This window comes from Branchiostoma belcheri, unplaced genomic scaffold (genome assembly GCF_001625305.1).
Source record: "Branchiostoma belcheri isolate BF01 breed outbred unplaced genomic scaffold, Haploidv18h27 scaffold43, whole genome shotgun sequence".
Classification (NCBI taxonomy): domain Eukaryota; kingdom Metazoa; phylum Chordata; class Leptocardii; order Amphioxiformes; family Branchiostomatidae; genus Branchiostoma; species Branchiostoma belcheri.
This window is the reverse complement of record NW_017804054.1, coordinates 738,895-760,017: the sequence shown is the minus strand read 5'-3', so window position 1 is coordinate 760,017 and position 21,123 is coordinate 738,895. Positions and strand designations below refer to the sequence as shown.

General features: G+C 39.3%; 1 protein-coding gene across 9 annotated transcripts in view; it reads left to right on the top strand.

Annotated features, from left to right (window-relative positions):
- Positions 1-18,509, top strand: part of LOC109478325 (protein FAM13A-like) — a 39,801-nt gene extending 21,292 nt beyond the window's left edge. For 3 of the 9 annotated variants that reach the window (XM_019779814.1, XM_019779815.1, XM_019779816.1), the window contains 30 exons: positions 698-737; positions 1,499-1,642; positions 2,108-2,240; positions 2,571-2,669; positions 2,981-3,099; positions 4,499-4,549; positions 5,482-5,526; positions 6,287-6,435; positions 7,142-7,274; positions 7,992-8,175; positions 8,504-8,667; positions 9,044-9,137; positions 9,407-9,462; positions 10,489-10,621; positions 11,267-11,321; positions 11,711-11,819; positions 12,792-12,899; positions 14,191-14,244; positions 14,650-14,699; positions 14,829-14,887; positions 15,002-15,083; positions 15,225-15,245; positions 15,550-15,719; positions 16,140-16,223; positions 16,545-16,634; positions 16,908-16,973; positions 17,160-17,326; positions 17,617-17,718; positions 18,080-18,134; positions 18,255-18,509. In XM_019779814.1, the coding sequence (XP_019635373.1) occupies positions 698-737; positions 1,499-1,642; positions 2,108-2,240; positions 2,571-2,669; positions 2,981-3,099; positions 4,499-4,549; positions 5,482-5,526; positions 6,287-6,435; positions 7,142-7,274; positions 7,992-8,175; positions 8,504-8,667; positions 9,044-9,137; positions 9,407-9,462; positions 10,489-10,621; positions 11,267-11,321; positions 11,711-11,819; positions 12,792-12,899; positions 14,191-14,244; positions 14,650-14,699; positions 14,829-14,887; positions 15,002-15,083; positions 15,225-15,245; positions 15,550-15,719; positions 16,140-16,223; positions 16,545-16,634; positions 16,908-16,973; positions 17,160-17,326; positions 17,617-17,718; positions 18,080-18,134; positions 18,255-18,323 (2,885 nt within the window). In that variant the 3' untranslated portion in view covers positions 18,324-18,509. Of the gene's footprint in view, positions 1-435; positions 551-697; positions 738-1,498; positions 1,643-2,107; positions 2,241-2,570; positions 2,670-2,980; positions 3,100-4,498; positions 4,550-5,481; positions 5,527-6,286; positions 6,436-7,141; positions 7,275-7,991; positions 8,176-8,503; positions 8,668-9,043; positions 9,138-9,406; positions 9,463-10,488; positions 10,622-11,266; positions 11,322-11,710; positions 11,820-12,791; positions 12,900-14,190; positions 14,245-14,649; positions 14,700-14,828; positions 14,888-15,001; positions 15,084-15,224; positions 15,246-15,549; positions 15,720-16,139; positions 16,224-16,544; positions 16,635-16,907; positions 16,974-17,159; positions 17,327-17,616; positions 17,719-18,079; positions 18,135-18,254 lie in introns of those variants that run through there. The other 6 variants (XM_019779821.1, XM_019779819.1, XM_019779820.1 and 3 more) reach the window with 6 other exon arrangements.
- Positions 18,510-21,123: the final 2,614 nt, after the last annotated feature.

Below are 21,123 nucleotides of genomic sequence, written 5' to 3'. Positions count from 1 at the left end.
CCTATAATGATGATTATCGTGAAATTAGATATATTAGTTCCGTCCTCCTACGCCTTACCGTATATTTAGTACCAGTGCAGAGCAGACTAGTCTGAACCAGTTCTTGGAAGGGTCATTGGCTCAATATGATGTCTCTGACTGGTCTATCTTTAATCTGTCATTACCAAAACAGGTGGAGTAAACCATTTTCATGAGGGTTGAACACAGAACAAAGCTTTAGTTTAGTAGCTCTTGTATCTTAGATTATGACTATATGGTGTCAAACCTTTCCCAGTTTCTGTAAGTATAAAACAGCAAAACAAATCTTGAACAATAATCTCACAATGTGCATGGAAACATTAAACTATATTTATGATCCTCCCCCTTAAAAGAAAGTGGTTTGTCCAAAAGATAAGGGTAAACCCATATATGTTTAGTTGTTTGTTACATGTTCAGAACTCGACATTTTTAATGGACTGTCAGTGTGTAAAAAGTAATACATCACTGTACAAGTACAACGGCCCTTCTACCGTGCAATTGGAAGAAGCACAGCTGATATTCTTTCTGTGGGGTAGGTGTATTTGTTACAGTGCTTGTTACCAAATTATGAGACGCTCCTGTTGACAAGTTCAGTTTTCGTGGTAGCCTTGCCAGACAAAACTTTACAAGAGGAAGTGTTGCCACATGTCCTTCATTCTCCGTTTTCTCTGTGTTGCAGATTTCCTGAACGATCCAGTGGAGTGTAGACGACAACTCAGGTAAAATATTCATCTCATCTACTTTATGAGTATGTAGATTATGAAGATTTAAAATGCTATATCAGTACAGCAACCAACAACACTTTGGTCAGACCTTAGCCATTTCAACGTGAGGAGGGTTCCAATGAATCTATGAAAACCCTATCTACACTTTTCTATATATATGGCCTCCGTTGGTCAATATTGACCGTGGCAAATCCTAATTGATATGAGAGTACTTCCCAGAAGTTTGAAATCTTTGATTCTTGTAGCCTTTCTGACATACCGTACTAAATCAATGTGACACAAAGCCATTTTGTGCTTCTCTGATAAGCTGACTGATGGATACAGAATGACGTCACTGTATCGATCCATTCATGTCCAAAAGGGCAAGGCTAGAATCTTAACATGTCAGAACCATTTAAGTACTTTTGCCTGGATAACCTTGTTTCACGGTGGATGTCTGTTCCTCTGTCTCTGACGTCAAGAGAACTTATTTCCTTTGGGTCGTTTGGATTTATTTTGGTAGACCTGGCAAATTCACAACAAGTTTCTATCATAACAGCCTGTTGATAGATAGTATAGTTCAGCCAAGATCAAAAGATGTCCTGAAAATAAGTTATTTCATTGTTTAAAAGCTTGATTTATTGCTAGGGTCATTCCAGAGGCAGACTTTTAAGATTTATACGTCCATCCTATCAGCTAGATTCTACTGGTTCACACTTGCCAAGTCAATAGGGACTGCTGATAGTGCTAACATTTGCGTTATTTTTTGTTGGCAGACTGCTGATCGATAAGCTACCATCTGAGCACTACAGTCTGCTGAAGTACCTTATCCAGTTCCTAGTCAAGGTTTCATCTCAACAGGACACCAACAAGATGGGCTCCATGCAGCTGGCCATTGTCTTCGGTCCCAACCTCTTCAAGTACGTCAGATTACCTTTACCTTGTGACAGAGACTTGTCTGTCATGTTCTAACAGCATCATGTCATTGTGGCAAGATACATACCTGTCATTTGGCTATACATTGTCATGGCTGGAAATTTTGTGCACCCAAAATTGGAGCTATGCACCTAATTTTTGGGTGCACTGGTGCTCCTTGATAATAAATTTGTGAAGGATTATGTATGTAAAGGTAGTAATAATTTTACACCAGTATACAGTATATTCTTGACTTCTAAGTGTCAGAAAAAGTATTATATCCTTTGGTGTATTACCCGTTTAAAATTTTGAAGTTAGCTCAAGAATTTCAGATCAAGTTCTGAACAGAGGTAGTAAGGTTTGTAATTAGATTTTGCAGATTTCCTTTTGTTTAATTAAGTTATTGTGGCCCATATAATGGGCTACTTATTCCATGCGGGGCAGCTGTAACTGTGGAATGTTTCTGGCAGGTGTCCTGATGGCGTGGCAGGCCTGAGAGAACAGGGCATCACCAACCAGATAGTCAAGAGGTTTATAGACGACTACGATGAACTACTGTTGGAGGAGGGTGAAACTTCACCTTACTCATCAAAGTGTATCCAGGTATGTTTGATTTGGTAGCAGGCTTTAATGTAGTCTAAACATAGATTATACACTGGCCCCGAATGCTTAATCTTGCTTTCTCTAAACTTTGTACAAATGAAACGCAATGATGTCTAGATTCTTCCTATCTACTTCATCCCTTTCCTGTGTCATCACTAACTTAAACTTGATGAAGATACCTTCCTGTACTTCTTTCTTTCTTTCAAAACCTGTACTGCTTAATCTGCTAAACAATTTAGCTTTGTGATGTCCCAATCATGCAAATTGAATGGACATTGTGAGCATTTCTAATTCTTCTTTGGCCTGGCTGTCCCTTGGTTGGTGGCTCAGGTGAAGGAAAGGAAGACCCCTCCCCCTAGGCCCAACCCCACTTACAAAGAGGCCCTTAAAAGGAAGGCTGAAGAAGAGGAGGCTTCCCGTAATGGCCAGGTGGTGGACACTCTTCTGTCTCTACAATTCAAGGACCTAGGGGGTTTTTATAATGGGACACAAACATCCAACCAAAACTAGATTTGTGAGACCCTTGGACATATTCCACTTCATATATGCAGATGCATAAGTCTTGACTTAAAAGACAACAAAACACACAGTATGTAAAAAAAAAATCATTGAGTGATCTGTCAGATCCTTGATCGCACATTGGTCACAGCCTCTAGTGAAAAGGGGGAGTAAATTTGTAGAAATTATCACTGAGGTCAATGCCTATTAAGGCTAATATAAGCTGTTATCTTTGTCCACAGGGTGCAAGTGAAGACCAGCCAAAAGTTTACAACAGTGCCAAATATGAGGACAGCAACCACAATGTACAGATAAACATTGTAGATGCTTCTGGGACCACCAAGGATTATCTCAGGGCAAGGTATGCATCACACATTGATTTTTTGTGTTTAGAATATTTCTTCTGTGTTCTACAACTGTATTACTATTATGCACTGCTCAAATTTCATTCATATTTAGATTTTTTATAAAAAATGATATCTGTGTTACATTGAATGGAAAATTTAGATTTGAATCCCTACATCCACTCATTCTGTTAATGCGCAACTGACTCCATTGGTGTGGTTAAGAATAGTTGTAAAACATCCAGCCACAGAGACGTTATACTTGAACCTCAAGAATATTATTATTCAAGCCAAGGCCTTGGTTGCAATTCATCTGCAAATGGTGATACCACTCTGTAGGGTAGATGAAAAAAACTGTGGAATTCTCACATCCACTTAAAACCCGTAGCAAATCAGCCCGGTGCACTGACGCAAGCCGTAACCTTGCATGTCCCAACCAACATTATTCAACCGAATGTGTGGCAAGGCAAATTTGATGTCATGGATAACATCCTCTAAAAACCTCAGTGCTAATGCCAGGGTGTGAAAAAAGTAGTTGTCTTTGCATGTACATTTTTCAACATGTGTTGTGGATAATTTTTCAACAAAGTCCCTTGTCGCTACAACATATGAATGTTGACTGAAGTTACCTGAGACTCAATTTCACAGTAGGCATTTCAGGGTTTCAAGTTCACATTTGAAACAGCTACTGTAGTAATGCAATGACAAGACAACATAGATGGGAGAAATCAAAAAGCCAAGGATTGCATACTTCCCTGAAGATGAAATCAATGATGTCTTGTTTTATTTGTACAATAAAGGGATCAGTCACTCTTATAAATTTTATTCACCAATGTAATATGTGTCAAAGTTGACCATATATCGGACATGGCCTTGATTTGTGATGAGTCTGGTTGTTCTGATATCAGATTGACCCAGAACACCCCCGCCCCCATTCCAGCCAGAAACATGAGACTTTTGGAACTGAAGCTCGTGCAAGGGTCAGGTTGCTTGCTGGTTCACATCAATACTTACTGTATGCATGTAGTTACGTTACGTGAAGCTAACATCAGTCGTTATCTGTTACCTGAAGACCATCATTCTACACAGTTTGTCTAAATATCATCAAGAATGTTTACACAAATGTAGCTTTCCTCCACCTTCTCTAATTCAGAAGAAATGATAGTGATGTTAAACAAGCAAATCCCTTGTGTTAGCCAGGTAAGTCACGGTCATGCCATATCCACATGCTTCCCTCACAAAAATACTGCTTGATGTAATTGACACTGCCTGGGGCCATTTTTCTTGGTTACTGGGGCTGCCACTATCACATAATTTGTGCCCGGTAATCACCATGAGGCTGGGAAGTCATATTAACCAAGAGCTGTGCGCTGAATTCCCTCCGTCGCTCATTTATCCCATTCTGGTGTCTTGCAGCACGAGCTCTATAGAAGATGACAGAAGCGAGTCTCCATTTGTTTATGACAGGTGGGTAGAGTCTTGAAACGGTCTCCCACGTAATTTTAAACATTCTGTTTTGAAAAAGGCAAGATTCTATTGAATGGGTAGTATTCTGATTGCATGTTAAATTGTAAACATTACGCTGTTACATGTGAGTCCAGGTTGGTACATTTGTGTAGAGCAATTTTGAATAGTTCACATTGCTAAATCATACATTGTTAAAATTTGCAGTCACAGGCAAAATTGCCTTGTTGGTTTTAGCTATATATAGCTGCCATGATTTTAGAGATGTGCAACTGTAATACTCAAACGCAATTTTGATTAAGACATGTGCATTATGGTTATTTAAGGCCCAGACATAGTCTGATCATTTTATCTCATCTAGTTGATTACTTGAGAAAGCCATTTTTCATCATTATTAATCCTAAGGGCATGGGATGGAATTTTGAAGTCCCAGCTACATGTAGATATTTCTCAATAGCTAAAGAATATTTATGTTGTACATCGTAGGTCATAGAATTTCAATAATGCAGGGGTTATAGATGGAGTTTTCAAACACATACACACGTATGCAGTAAATCTCCAAGCAGATGTAGGGTTTGGCTCTATGTATTTTGCCTGTTTTTGAGGCTTTTATATGTTTTTCTTGTGGTCCATGTTTTTCTGTGTTGGCTTGGGGGGAAGATATAACGTTACATGTATAAATATCCAGCTAGACCAGCCAGAAAGACTTACACAAAGTTTCAAAAATGTGGAAAGCACTGAGCTGATCCCTAAATCTACTTGGAGACTGCACGTACTTGTATAGTTACTGTTTTTATGTTGTGGTTCTGCTGTTTGATATGTTCTCCTACTGGCACATTACAGTACTGTGTTTCAATTAGATAAGACTGCAGCACTGCATAACCATCACTTCTAGGGAATTAACAGTGCACTTCTGTATGGTTTCTTTCCCTCAGTGATGCCACCACTTATTCACCCATTGTTGGCTCGTTTGTTCAAGAGTAAGTGCCTTCTCTGATTTAGACTTTATGCTGTCTTTGATTTCACTTTGGAATGCCAGTCTTTTCTTTTGACTATGCTTGAAGAAAAAAAGCATACAATTTTTTTAATATGTACATGTAAGTCTTAAGTCATTTTGATAACCAGTATGTATATTGTATTGCATTGGCTAGAAAATATTTCAAACTTCTCTAGTACAGTACTGTTTGTATGTAAAGAAAGTTATGTATGCTATGACTGCAATGACTGTATTGTAATAACTGCTTACATGTAAATATAGTATTACATTTTGGGATGATGCAATGTTTTGCAATTCATTGTGCAATTGCCAAGCACGGTCGTATGCCAATATTTATTATATGTTTTTGCCAGCATCCCCAAAGAAATCAATGCAGAGGAATTGGGTTCAGGACCCTGAACCAAGTATTATAGTTGTCCATAAATTTGGATACAAGAAGTTGTTACAGTAGTACACTTTTACATGTAATAGCTTGCACATGGTATCAGTGATTACCTTGGCCTTTTGAATACCGGTCTAGACTGGTCTAGTTGACAGATATGTTGGAACGTGTCCAAGGGAACAATCCAGTTCCTGTATCAAGTCAGCATACATCACATCCATGTATTAGCTCTAAAACTGCCTACTGCCATAATTGCAGCGAAAATTTCCGACATACATAATGCATGACGCGGGATGGTTGGAGGAGAATACAAAATGCTGTTGTGTGACGATGTTTGTAACTGCTGTGGTGTGGTGTACAGGGTTGTGGAGCAGACCATCCATGAGACGGTGACCAAGCACATGTTTGGGAACAGCAGTAGCTCGGAGGGCAGTGCACCAGTGGAGCTGGACACCACTCTCCAGGGACTGGATGTCAGCCTCAACGACCCACTAGATTCTCCTAAAGATGGTAAGAAGACCTATGATACATCTTGCTGGTATATTGTAAATTGCTGATTAAGTTTACAGTAGACTTGGCGAAGGACAAGTTACATGTACATGTATGGAGGTTATACATAATCGTTTTTGGTTGTGTGGTTGTTTGCTTGTGTTTAGAATTTAGTAGAGTGGCAGGGGATTTGGTTACCTCAGCACAGCTAAGAAATACATGTAGTCACACAGCTCAAATTTTGGGTGCACAAAAATGCATATGCACAGAGTATTTCAAGTCCTTTTCATCCTAGTTGTTACAGTTGTTCCATCTTTCAATGCAGTGGTATCATTAAAAGTTCAAAATTCATTGTTTAAATTTTGAACCAGCCTGGTGTGTTGACTTTATGGCTCCTATCCTACCATTTTGGGCCATAATAGGATGCCTAGGGCTGTTTTTATTTTTATTTATTTTTCGCCCGCCCGCTCCATTATTTTTCTAGAAAAATCTGTTAACCAAGAAATTAAATTGGTGTGGCCTAAGGGCTTGTTTACAACAAGGGTTCTGTCCTATTAGGCACATTGAAAGTATGTCAGACCATCTCTTGGTCATGCCAATAAATTCACAAATAATCTTTTATTTTTAATTGCTAAAACCTCTTTGCTAGGGAATGACGTCAAAAACTTTTCATATTAAAATTACATATTCAAATAAAGTATGAACTCTTCCAACATTTAACTTCCAGCTCCAGTGCCAACTCCTAGGCGGCGTAGACGCCAGAAGAAACTCGAGGAAGACAGAAGACACGACACCGAGTCATCAGAAGAATATATCCCAGAGGACAGTAACAATAGAGGCCCAGTTGATAAAGTAGATAGGTGAGACAATTCTTTGTATTGATTACTTGTGGGTATGGAGGTATTGTTAAATAGCTACAATATCTACAGAGGAGCAACATCTAATGGAGCAACAATAACTACAAATGTATATCTAAAGTAGCATTAGCATTACTTATTATCATTTTTACTGTTTATTGTTGTTATCATGTTCTTGCAATTAGCCCTCGGGCGTGGATTTGCAATAAATTTTCTCATTGTTTTGGGTAGGTTTGCCTGTGGGTTTGTGTGTATGCTTGTCCAGTAGAGATGGTTGCAGGAAGAGTGGATCGGAATGTCTATATTTGATAATCATTTTAAAAACCAAAGGTGTGGTCTTCCATCTTCATTCCAACATTATCTGTAATAGACCACATTTCATCACTATTTTAGCCAGTCTTGTCTTATCATTAATATGGTAGGGTACTTTAATAGACTTGTTTATCAAGCCCAAACCTTGTGCAGCTTGTAACATTGTATTTTTTAACTTTGATGCAATCCTAGTGGATTTCCATCATTACACTTTCTTCATGAAAGAGATGCAGTCTTGGCAAATTGGACGTACTTACCTTTAGGATGATGGAAATAGTACCGCGCACTTATGTGCAGAAAATGAACCCATATATAGCAGCATGCTTTAATTACCAATGATTACGGTAGACCCAGATTTCGGGACATGAATAGCTACTTATATAACAGGTTTGTTTCTCTGTCCCGTAGTTTGCAGGCAGCTGAAGAAGAAGACATATCAGCCACATTGTCCTTCCAGGAGAAGGTCAAGATTTTTGACGTGGACCAAAGCTCCGCGCCCGTCGGCGACGACAGGCCAGCAGCCCGTCCGAGACGACAGAGACCAAATTCTCAAGCCTTTGAACTTTTCGAAACGCAAGAGCCTCGCGAAGAGGTCAGTCATTTTCTTTGCTCTTTTCTTAAGCATTAAAAACTGTACTTTTTACTGTACTCTGAGGAAAGTGTATTGCGTATAAAAACAAGGGACCAGTGTCAGCTTTAAATTTTTTTAATGGAGGGTTTTCGTTTAAAATCATCACTGGATCCACCACCTACATGGCGCTTAGCACCTGCCTGATTCATTGATAAAGAAAATGTGTGAAAATGCCATAAAATATTTGTTAATTTTCATGAAAGTTCATCTGTGTTGGTAGAATGTTAAATTTCCTGCAGATTTCTTACTGAAAAGTGCTTTCCTTTAATTTTTCTCTCTCTCTCTCTAGGAGACTATGGAAGAAGAACCAGTTGCAATGGCAATCACCATACCTCACGCTGAAGACGACACAACAACACTGAGTAACCCCAAGGAACGGCCAGTTCCCAGACCACGGAGCACCAGTAGTCCCAGGCTTCGGGTGGAGGACGCTCCCACACCCAGCCCTCGCAGGTACAGTGGACTTTGTTACCTCCTGGACGTATACAGAAGTATTGTTTTTTGGTGGCCGAGTTGTGGGGTTTTGTGTCTGTTTGTCCAAGTAGCGACAGTGGTGTAGAGTGAGAGGTGATCTCAACTGTTGATTAATAGGAAGTTCAAGCCTGAAAGGAAGTACACATATGGGTGGTATGTGGAGGAATTCAGGAAGTGGGGTAATACCTGATTAAATTACATGAAGACCCATAATTCTTCCCAAAAGTCTGATTTCTTGTTTTGCATGAAAGAGCCCTCAGTGGAAACTTTTCTTGCTTTCAAGTAGAAATTATCCAAAGTGCATAGAATAATTGGACAACTTGTCTAACTGAAAGAATGTTCCTCCTCTCCCAAGGTCACTAGAGGTGAAGAAACATGTGGAATCAGATGACTTTGATGACAGTGATGATGTCTTCCCAACTCTTGACAGTTGTGAGCCCTTATCTTCTGTAAGTTTGTTTTACTTATTTTTCCCTTTTCATTCTGATAATGTTGGGCAAGCTCTTAAACTATTGACAAGCTGTAACAATTTACATTTGAACCTTACAAGCCATCTTCATAGGATAAAACCCTTATGTAAATTAGGCATTATGTTGTTCACACCAGTAAATGACTTCCTACATCATTTTTTCCTTACAGATTAATCAAGCTGACCACAACAATTGCCATGTTGATTAACACTGAAATATTGAAATTATTGTCATCATGATTGTTTCAGCTAACAGTGAACAGAGCTTCCGCACCAAAGAGAAGGAAACCATCTCGAAAATCGAAGTAAGTGCAATTTGGAATTGGAATTTGAACATTTGAATAGCCCTTACTACACATAGCACAGTGGTTTGCTAAAATATCATTTGCTTATACTGGTAGACCAACTTTTGTACTCAGTATGAACATGAAAATTGTGACAGCCAACATCCCATGGCAGAAGATCTATGAATCCAGTCATATTCAGGAAGAAGGAATGCATCTTTGTATTCTCAAACTGGTGTACTAATGAGCCATCTTCCACTTCTTTGGCAGATTCCTCCTAATTGTCATATGCTGCAGGAGATAAGTTTCAAATCAAGTACTGTAGCAATCCGAAGTCTTCCTAAATATGATTGGACTCGTAGGGCTTCCATGCGGTGCCAGTGCTAGCTGAGGGTATTTTTCCATAAGTACTTGAGGCTGAAGAATGTAAAATGGATCATTAGCGCTCCATTTCCTTCGCTTCAAGTGCCTACATCCTGCAGATAATGGGACTGTTGGTAGATGTAATGATGCAGCGCTGGCTGCGGCAATTATTTCTCTCAAGTGCTCGCTAATTGCCGTATGATATATCTACCTTTGTATGAGAGTAGAAAGAGGACAATATAAAATGTTACAAGTGTGGGAAAGAATCTGCAAATCCTGTAGGTCCTGTAGAACACTTTTTTTTCAAGCTGTACTTTCTATGGCCACAAAAGAAGTGAGATTTTAGATGAAGCCACCAAATTCTACCCTATCTTACAGATAAAAAGGAAACTGCCCTAATTTCTTAAGATTTGAAAGCACACACTACAGAAAAAGCGGGATCATTTGTCTGTTTCAATGATAAAGAAGTCACTTTTGTCTTCATCTTTCAAAAAAGAGAGAAGTCAAACCCAGTATATTTAGGAGTTAGGTTTCTTGTTCTAGATTTAGAATATTGTTACCATTGTTAATGTTTTTTTCTTTATTAAATGTTCTTTTTCTACTTGCAATTAGCCTCTGGGGAAGAGTTTACATTAAACAATTCTTAAAGAATTGTCTATAAAAGTTTGGCTTCCTGTTTTCTAGGGGGGAGGACCAGGAAGAGGACACATTTGTGCAGAGAATAAGCGAGGAAGACATCGAGGAAGTCAAGATGGAAGAACAACCAAAGAGAGTACAGCCTGCCAAGCATGAGGACACCAGTCCTGAGGACATAGAGGTGGGTTCAGAACCAGCACTCACGTCGGGAGGAGGGGGATATTTTATGATAAGAATTTTAGGAAGTATAAGCCGCATGCTTGAATCAGAAAGACTCATCAGTGAAATGTTTACATAGGATTTTCAGAACGAGAAACAAAGGTTCTGAATAAACAAAACAAATAACAAGTTGTTCTAAAGAGTGTTCTAAATAAACAAAAGGTAACTGACATGAGTTCTAAAATATGTTCTAAAAAGGGTTAACAAAAAAAAGGCATCAGTACTTTGCCTAGGCGCTGGTGGACCTGGAAAAGGCCTGGGAAGGCAAAAAAATGGTTAAATTGGTTCTGTCTGAAGTGCATTTATAAGTGGACTTTGAAATGTCATCTTAGCTCTTAGACAAGTATGCTATGATCATATATAATGTTGAAGATACAGCCATTAGAGACTGGAGAGCCAGTACTTGGCACTGGCTTCTCTGTATGAAGTACAGTAGTTAGAGAACAGGTAATGCCGGCAGAGGAAATGGAGTTTTGATAGCTCTTGAAAGCTGTTATTATGTAAAAAAAAAGGTTGAATGTTGTTGGAGAGGAACCAGAGCCAGACACCAGAGTGAATTGCCTTTTTCTGGTTGTAATAAAACCAATTTCTCCTGTTTTTGTTGCAGAATATCGTCCCACCCTTGGACCTGGCCAGCCTCCATGAACATGGTGATGGGGACGGTAGGCAGCTGCTCTAGTTTCTGTATTATTTAAGCAGCGTACTGTAAATCAATTACCTCCGTGTACAGTGTAAGTTTTGTTTTTGGTATGCCTGTTTGTGTGTTTGTGTTTTCATAGTAATTTTCACATGCTAGACATGCCACAGACACGGAACCTAGGTCAAAGATCCCAGAAAAAGTTATCTCAAAAGGTTATTCCTGTCTTTGATTACCAGCTAGTGCTACATGTGTTATGCAGGTCTTTCTTCTATTACCGGTAGTATTACATGTAGAACATTTGTGTTGTATTGTTCTCCATAGTTATATCCAGAATTCATACACTTGCGAAGTTCCTGTCAACTTGACCAGAGTCAAGTACATCCGTAATACGTGTATCACTGTTGTGTTCAGAGCCGATCCCTGCTGGCATGTGGCATCACTCCCTGAAGGAAGAGGAGGAGGCCACTTTGTCACCCCGCTCCACCAAACTGAAGAAACGCCAACACAGCACTGGGCACAGGTAAGCACATGTCATGTCAATCATCAGCCTGTAGACATTTTCACTGGTTTCATTGGCTGCTGGGAGAGGCAGGGCACTGTGGGTAACAAAGTTTGCCTCCCATATTACCCATAGTGCCTCATGCCTCCCAGCATGCAATGAGATCCATGAAAAGACCTACATGTATGTTGCTTTTTGCTTGCTGTTATTAAGTCTTGCCTTTTTGCAGTTCAGTGATTTTGCCACAGACTGCAAATATGCTTTGCAGTAAAATAAACATATGAATAAGCTTGTTGATGTCAACATCTTTCAAAGGGACCTTGCACTTGGTCCTTGTTCTGAAGGAGATATACTGCTTCTAATACTGCTAGCCGCTCTGGCCTGTAACTAAACAACTAACCAGATATTAACCTATCTGTAGTTTAAAAAGATTAACAAGCATGTTAGTACTGAATGGAGGTAAAGGCGAGGAAAACACAGTGGTTACCAATGTGCAAAATTGGGTGGAAGAGGGCTACGACAAGCAGTGGTCACATGCAACAGTCAATTTACTAATCAAACTCTGTCACACAACAGTTGTATCAAATATAATATGTAAAAGCTCTTTTTCGACGTGATGAAGACCTTGAAAACATGAAGGCAAGTGTAAGTGCCATGTGGCAATGCTTAGTGTAGCACTTAGCCATAAGCACCCCTACCATATCTGACTCCAACTGCATTCTGCAGCAGGACAATTTAAATGTGGAAGTCATGATGTTCTTTTGAGATATCCCAAGGACTTGGTTTAGAGTCTAGATGTAAACAGTTCATGAATTTTGGAACAATTTGACGAATTCTGAAGGCTGATGGTAGTAAACTTCTCAGCAAGAAGTGCCCCCTATTGGATCTGACTCACATTGCACCCACACATTGGAGACTGGCAGGGTAACCACTGTTGTTGGGAGGAAGGATACACTGTAGACCCTGACTGTAGGTTGTTTCTGTCACAAGCAGCAGTCCCATCCCCATCCACCATGGTGTGCCCATCCACCATGGTATGGACGCCGACTTTGAAGCCCCTCTGTCTCCAAGTGTGTTACGTCCCCTTCCGTTCCTTCAAAGGTGACTACCGGACAAAACTTCCAACTCTTCTAGTTACATTTCTTCTTCTTAACCTAAATGTCAAAGTACCTATTCAATTCAGTATACCCAAATATCATTATTAAATTTTCTAATATGCATTTCAATCATCATAACTCATGCTCATTCATTATGATATTGATTTTAGATTAGCAGATAAAAATGAACTATAGACTTTCTAATATTGTAATCTTGTAGTACTGGTAGCTTTCATGTATCAGTAATATTTTAAAGTCCTTTATATAGCCCATCACACATTACTCATCTAACCTTCTGTCACTCTACTGTGCTTCCCAAAAATTCTTTCTAACAATCAGAATGAATGTTAACTCTGTTTCTAGCCTATCACCAAATGTTTACATAAATGCAGCTGTGATCTGGTTCTGCCTGAACATTTTGTTCCACTGAGAACTTTTGTCCCTGTTTCCTTCAGTAGTCTCTTTTCTACTCCATGTACAAATGTCTGTGTAATGCATTCTGCATTTCTATTTGTCTCCTTGATTGGAGCTTGGTGGGTATCAACTCAGAAAGACAGATATGAGCATAGTTCTTCAAGACATTTCTCCTAACCTGGTACTGCCCTCCTGAAATTTCTTTGTTTCATCCATAATTAATCAGCACTTGGCCAAGCAGCTCAACTCTCTTTATGAATAAGATGGTCAGAGATTTCAGACTTCCAGTACTTTGGATTTTTATGACCCTCAAGTTCACCCCATTTCCTGTGTCTGACCTTTTGACCTGTCATTCTGCCTAGACCTGTCAATCTTCTCCCAACCACATGCCGTCAATCTCTGTGACAAACAGACATACAAACCCACAGCTAAGCCACCCAAAACAATACTTCCTTACCTGAAAGTAAAAAGCTTTCTGATTCAACAAGCGCATTTTCATCATCCCAGCTAATGAACAGTGTTGTTTCAGGAAGGAATAACTTGGATCATCGTGATTGTGTGATCTGCAATTTTGTGTAGGCTGATGTAATTAATTACTAACATCATATAATGACAAATAACATTTTTCTTTCCCACTGAAAGCTGTAATCATTTTTATTGTCCAGGAATGATGTTAATAAGTCATGATTATATTGTCCTGCAGCAACTGTGTCCTTGCAGTGTTATTTACGTTGTGTGTTTTTCTGCCTTGCAACTTCTTTGTGTGTCTACAGCTACACATGTACATTTAATATCATGTCACTATTGGATTGTTCCACTGCCTACACATAAAGTGTACCGTATAGTCTGTTGTAAATGGTTGTGTTCTGTTTCTCTTGCAGCGCTCCTGCTGATGTGGACATCCCCCCATCTCCCCCAGCATCACACATGCACAGGTATGCCTAATAAGTTCCTGTTTCCTTCAGTCAGACAAGTTGTCGTTGTGCATTTGGGAGGTTGTGAGTTCAAACCCCATTCGGGACATACCACAAAGTTACGGAACAGTTATTGGTTGATGTTTTTGCTGAGTTGATGTACACATGTAGAGGGGATGAAATAGTATGTGTATATGGATGGATATTTTTGCCAAGCTATCATGATGAAAACATGGATTTAGTTGGTTTTAATTGTCAATGAGTTATTACAAAAATAATGTACAATGAAATTGATACTGCATCGTACTTGTTCCTTGTGCATACCACAGCATTGCTTTTCCCCTGATGCGACATTCGTAGTATCTATGATTGTGCACCAGTGGTATCACATGTAGATAACCAGGACATGTTTCTTATGTACTACAGTATGACCACAGAAGACAAGGAAATTCGAGACCTGACCAAAAGAATTCACAGTAAGTCATCTTCTAATTGAAGCCGTCATCATCACTTTCTAGTTCATTGTTTGATTGTTTTACATGTCATATTGGTGCAATGGTTCAGGTCCTTAATTACATGTAGTTCATACTCATTGCTCTTTCCAGGTCTGAAAAAGAAAGTTCGAAGATTTGAGACACAATTTGAAGAGGAGAAAGGATACAGAGTAAGTTGTGCCCCATTTTTAGTGCTCCTTCCTCAAGTTCAAATTCTGAAGTGTTTTCATTTTGATAAGTTCAGTATTATAATCATCTCTATGGTGTTTGTGTCTACCCTTCAGCCCTCGCATGCAGACAAGATGGGCAGAACTGACATCAGAAAAATAGTCAACGATTTGTCAAAGGCTAAGAAAGACCTGAAAGGTAATTCAAACTCTGTCAAGAGGTCCTAATTTTCATTTTCGTTCATGTCCTTCCACTTTCAAGCTACTTGTGTGGAGATAGTGTTAACCTCTTAACTTGACGGAATGCCTGATTTGGGTTTTTCTCTGTCTTATTTTCTAGATATCAAGGACCGGGCAAGAGGTGGGTGTTGGTCTTGTCTTAGATATAAACTGACATTCAGTCATGGTGACGTCTGAGGTGCTTTCATCTACGACTTCTATTTCTCCCATGCTTTAGTATAGACATAATCTGATGAAATGTTAGTAAACTGTTGAACTTTATTCCAACACAGAGATCAAATTTTCAACAACCACTGTCGCCTTCATTAAGATAGTTAATGACCAATCACTACAAAACGTAATCTCGTAAGAGTTGCAGATACAGACACTATCAACACAGATGAACTTTCATGATGATAATCTGATGAAATGTGTTTGTCTTTTAGAGGAGAGACACTCTCTGAGTAAGACCCTCCCCACCAAGTTGAACTACCCTGTGGGAGGGGGGGATGGGGACCCAGACTGCCCCCTGAGCGCTCTGAGGGGGTCCCTCAATCACGCCCTCCATGTCCTGGCCGAGAAGAGGGAGGATGCAGACAGACCGGAAGAGCTAGAGGTAGGCTGTTGTATTCAACAAACGTACCATTGAGTTTTGTTATGTTTATATAGACAGGTCTAGCTAGTGTAACCTATTAGCTTGTAAGGAGAGGGTTTTCTATACTTGTAATGGATGTCATTTCTGATTGCCTTTGTAGTGTTGTACGTATAGCAGAGAATTTGTTTTGTTCTTGTGTGCTTAACCATGCTATTCAAGTGGTTGCCATCGTCAGAGAACTTTGTCATCTACATTTTTGCCAGGTTTGATGTTTGTAGAATGCAGAGAAAGACCTTTCTGTGAGGTTACTGTTGACTGTATTAAAGGTTGTTGGAAATGCTGTAGAGTTGAGGTTAAGAGTAGGGTATAGTGCACAAACTGAGTGGCCAGACGTGGCTTCTATCTGGCCCTGACTGAGAGGCATGTTGGCATTTGGTACAGAGATTGACCATGGATGAGCTTCGTGAGGAGAAAGTGGCCATGCAGAAAGAGCTCTTGCACCTTGAGTCCACTCATGGAAGACCTGTAAGTTGTCTGTGCAGAAAAGGCATGGGTCCTTTGTGCACTCTTTTTGACTAGATAATAGTGACTGTGATTCTAAATACAGTATATAGTGTACAATCATGTGTTGAAGACTTCATATGATTTAACTACAAACTTATGTCATTTTGATTTTTTTTATAGTTGAGCTTCACCTTATTTATGTAGATTACGTAATTTCTGACATTGACTATAAAAACGTAAGATGATCATATGATATGACAATGTATATCTGAAACATGTTTACAGTTCATGGCCAATGTTTTGACAGCGTTGTTGCTTTTTTTTCTTATGTCTATCTTGTAGACATCTAAGGTTGAGAAAGACATTGTGCGTCCACTGTATGAAAGATACCGACAGATCAAGAAATTCCTCTCCAAGCCGCCATCACTCGGGGTAAGTCTTTCTTACATTTTGCCTACTTGTTACATACGGAAGTATTGGTTTGGGTGGCCAAGTTCATGAGTTTGTTTTTTGTCAGTCCTAAGTGCTTTCCGTGCCATGATCGATGGGAGGTGATTTTGACAGTTGATTGATAAGGAGGTTCCTGAAGGTGACCCAGCATGTTTCTTCAAGGAACTGATGTTTGCTTTAAGTATTGTAGCATCCTTTTTCTTGTTGTCTCACAGAGTCTTTTCTGATGTTTATGTGTTGTTTCCTTGCTTGCAGGACCTTAGAAATTTGGAAACAATAGAGGAAGGAATGATGATGGAATTCCAACAGACCCCTCCAAAGGTATGCTTTATATTTATGTCATGAATAGTGACTTTCCATTCATACTTATAAATGATCCGAACTGAACATTTTAATTAAAATATTTTTAACTTTATTTTGTGATTTTGTTCTGCTTGAACTGAACCAAACATAATTTGAACATGAAGGAAATGACACATATTTTGTCTGACGTTTGGCCCACCTCAGGATGATGGTATCAGTAGCACCATGACTACTACTGACTTCACGGTGACCCAAAACTTTGGACTTCTCCAAGAGACTCGGGAGGAGGAGGAAGATGAGGAGGCTGACCAGAACGGCGAGGGAACCAATGAGAACGAGTTCACCTCAGAGACACTGCACCAAGCTAGCCTGTAAGTCCCTTTGTTACCTCTGGGTATGGAGGTTTTGTACATAGTGGTTTTTTTTTTTTTTGCTTGCTTGCTGGTTTGCTTGCTTGTGTGAGTGAGTGAGTGAGTGAGTGAGTGAGTGAGTGAGTGAGTGAGTGAGTGAGTGAGTGAGTGAGTGAGTGAGTGAGTGAGTGAGTGAGTCAGTGAGTCATATAAGTTACAATCAGATAGGAACAGGATAGGCTGAAATATACCTGTATATTGTCTCCTACTCTGGTGTATATTGATGGATTCCTTGTTACTGTTAACTCCAGACAAGAACTGCTGGACCATCTGAAGAAACTGAGGCTGGAGAAGAAGAGACTCAGGGCTGTGCTCAAGAGGTTTGAGGATGACTTCTTCACACAACATGGACGGTAAGTTTTGTGAGGGGGGGGGGAATCTCAATAGTACTGTATAATCCATCTGCTGGCAAATGCAATGTCATGTTGCCAAATGCATTTATTTTTATTTAGAAAAAAATATCTGAAGAAAAAGGGCTCATTTCTGGAGTTAAGTTTCCCTCTAACCTTCTCCCCGCCGTGTAACCCTATAACAAATACAAATGCCCGCCTTAGCAGACTGAAGGTTAACAGTAAATGCTGGAACATTCAAACCTTTTAAATTTCACTGTTACTGTTACTGTACATATATCTCAAATATGTGTTGTGAAGGATAGCTGGGGAAATGGCTTTTCTGCCTTTGTCTAACCTTTTCATTCCAATCATACATCCTCAGGAAAATCACAAAAGAGGACAGAGGAGACATGTCATCCGAGTACAAAGCTTACAAGGTGAGCAAGTATTTGTTTTCATTTGTTTTGTATAACTGGTAAACATTTACCCTTATATAGGCATAACATACCAGTAAACAAACTAACTTGATGTTTTTTGTTTCTGTATGCCTCTTGCAGACTGTTAAACAAAGTTTGAAGCTGGTCGAAGCTCTCATCAACAAAAAGGACGGCTCCAAAACCATGTAGGCCGACTCTACTACATGGGAGAACGCAGCACTACACAACATATCCAAGTCTTCACCACCACAACAAGAAAGCACAGCATGTTCTTCTGAACTACACATATATAGAGCTACTATATTGCCAAATGTACTTGTAAACTGTATATTGCAATTGGTTGCCATTATTAATAAACAAAAGCTATTACTGGACTAAAACAAGAAAAAATTTATGATAACATTAGCACTAGCTATCAGGAACTGGATGTTGACGGGGCCAAAGCTTCCCCCTCCCAGTGATGTCTCTAGCCCTTCTCTTGTCAGATGTCACATTCTGATTCAAGTTTGGTTATGAGAAGGTGCAAAGTGTGTACATCACAATTAGCAGTTTAGCCCATGAGAAGCGGCAAACCAATGAGAGAGCGGCTACATTTCGGTCAAACATTATCGTTTTCCATGTTTTTATGTTGCATTTCTGACGGATGTGGGCAGGGCTTTGGGATCGGCCTGTTGACTCAAATGTTCAGTCCTTTTAGGTGTACTGTCAGTTAGAAATATCCAGTCCACATGTAGGGTCATGATAAGACAGTACACTATACTTCATGTGGAAAAGTTCTGTTCTGTAGCTATGGCATTTTGGATGTTGTCAAACTTTTGTTCTCAGTTAACCTGTTTTGTGTGTACAAAGACAGCACTTCAATCCTGAAAACATGGTTTTCAAAGTGATGGAATAGAATTAATTATCTTTGAACAAACAAAATGTCAGAAGGGTACAAAATGCAGGAAGTGGTTCTGTTTCCATTTTCGAAGGTTTGCGTTCTTAGATAGGAAAGGTAACTAGGGTTCTAGGGTAATTAAAAGACATTGTGTATGGAAACAGATGTCTTGTTTATAAAGCAAAATAACTTGATAGGTTCAGACTGTCTTTGCTAACTGTAGGTGAGTTGAAGAATGTTTAGTAGGTATGGTTTTGTTGTGTTGTGTTGCTGGGTGTATGCTGGCGTACAGTCCAACTTGGTCCGTTTTCTCGGGAACACCAACCGAAATATGGTTTATGATAGAACTGGTCTCTAAAATGTGTATATAAGGCTGGAGAGATGAAAATATATGGATGCAAATACCAAGGAATGGTTATAACTTCTTATTTTTTTCAATAGGATTGTACGCCAGCTTGAAGTTAAAGAACTTCTCCATTATTGAGAAAAGTAAAGGAAAGTTGACTTTGTGAAGTGATGTTACTGGAATTGTCAGTTTCATCCAAAACATATAGAATGAAGAGTTGTTGAAAGTATAGTATGGAAGGTATGCATGTGATGATCACCGAGGGCTTTCAATAGTTTTATTACTACTACAGGACTGTGATTTGTATGTTGTGGGGTATAAATGGGTTACTGTTCATAATGATTAGCAGTACTAGTATGTCATGTTTGCAATCATATAAAATACACAGACATATAGATTTGAAAAACAAGAAGTATTGGTTAAAGCACAGATGAAAATCTGTCTTTGTCAGGACCAAATGGAAACGTTTCCAGTTGCACAACACTGTTTCATGTCGTCATGTTAGAAAAATATTTAGCTTAAGGTTTAGCTTTCTTCTAGGCAGCAATAGCTTGAGGTTAACAGAGGACAGAAATGGTGAAGAGTTTATTATAGGTGCAGAAATTGTCTAGAGCCACTTTATTCTAGGAAGGGTATCCACGTTGTGCAACAGTTAGACACCAAAATAGGTAAGATGTTGAAAAAAAGTCTTGTTACCGTAGTACATGTCCAAAAGGCAATGACTTTGAGTTGTTGGTTGTGTTGCACAGTGTGCACAATGTAAGATGTATAGAGGTAATATTGAGGTTCAATTTGTATACGTCCTTTTGTTACTTATGTACAGAATTTTGGACATGGCCGCCTTTAGTTTCATGTTGTCTTGATTGTAATAGTTAACGATATACAAATCACACACAAAGTGTGGAAATATGACATATTCATGCATATATGCAATGTTATCTATACCTGCTGGCCAAAATGTACAGATATGTTAAGGAAGGGTTGAATGGTGGTTGTGCTACAACATACGAATGGTGAATGATCAAAGAATCTGATATTTTTGGATAATGATTGTAATAAGAGACTGATATGTGCCCCACTGGGGTGATATACATATGTACAGGCAAAAGTGGTTATGACCTGCTTTAACAAAAGAAATATAACATGGAAGGCTAACAGTGGAATAGACATAATTTCATAGGGTTTTGGTTATTTTTGTAATAGAAGGATTATTAAACTTGCTGTGAATATGGCTATGTATCAAAACCTGTGTGTTGTGCTTTCTGTAGACATAGAAATAATACTTGATAGCTATTCAGTTGCACATAAAGAAGCACTGAAGTTGGGAAATGGGTGTAATTTTTCAGTGGATAATAATTTTAGAGTCATCGTCTTCTACCTAGGCATCTTCATGTTATCCCATTAAGGGCCGGAAAGAACTAAATTGCAAGGATGATGACTGGGCATGCAGTGTTTTTTCTGGACTTCTCTCAGCACTGGGAAAGCGAGTGCTGATCATGAGTCTAATCTCCAAGCAGATCATACGGTGGCAAAGCAGTATCCATTGGCCAGTGGAGTGTCTATTAGCCATTGACACTCCTCTGGCCAATGGATACTGCCTTGGCACCATATGATCTGCTTGGAGATTATGCTGAGACAACTTTCAGCACTGGAAACAGAGTGCCGAGAAAATGCTGAGGGAGTTGCAGCACTAGAACAGAGCCTTGGTGCTGAGACCAGGGGTGCCAGAGTATACAGTGCAATTTTACGGTATACAGTGCAATCTG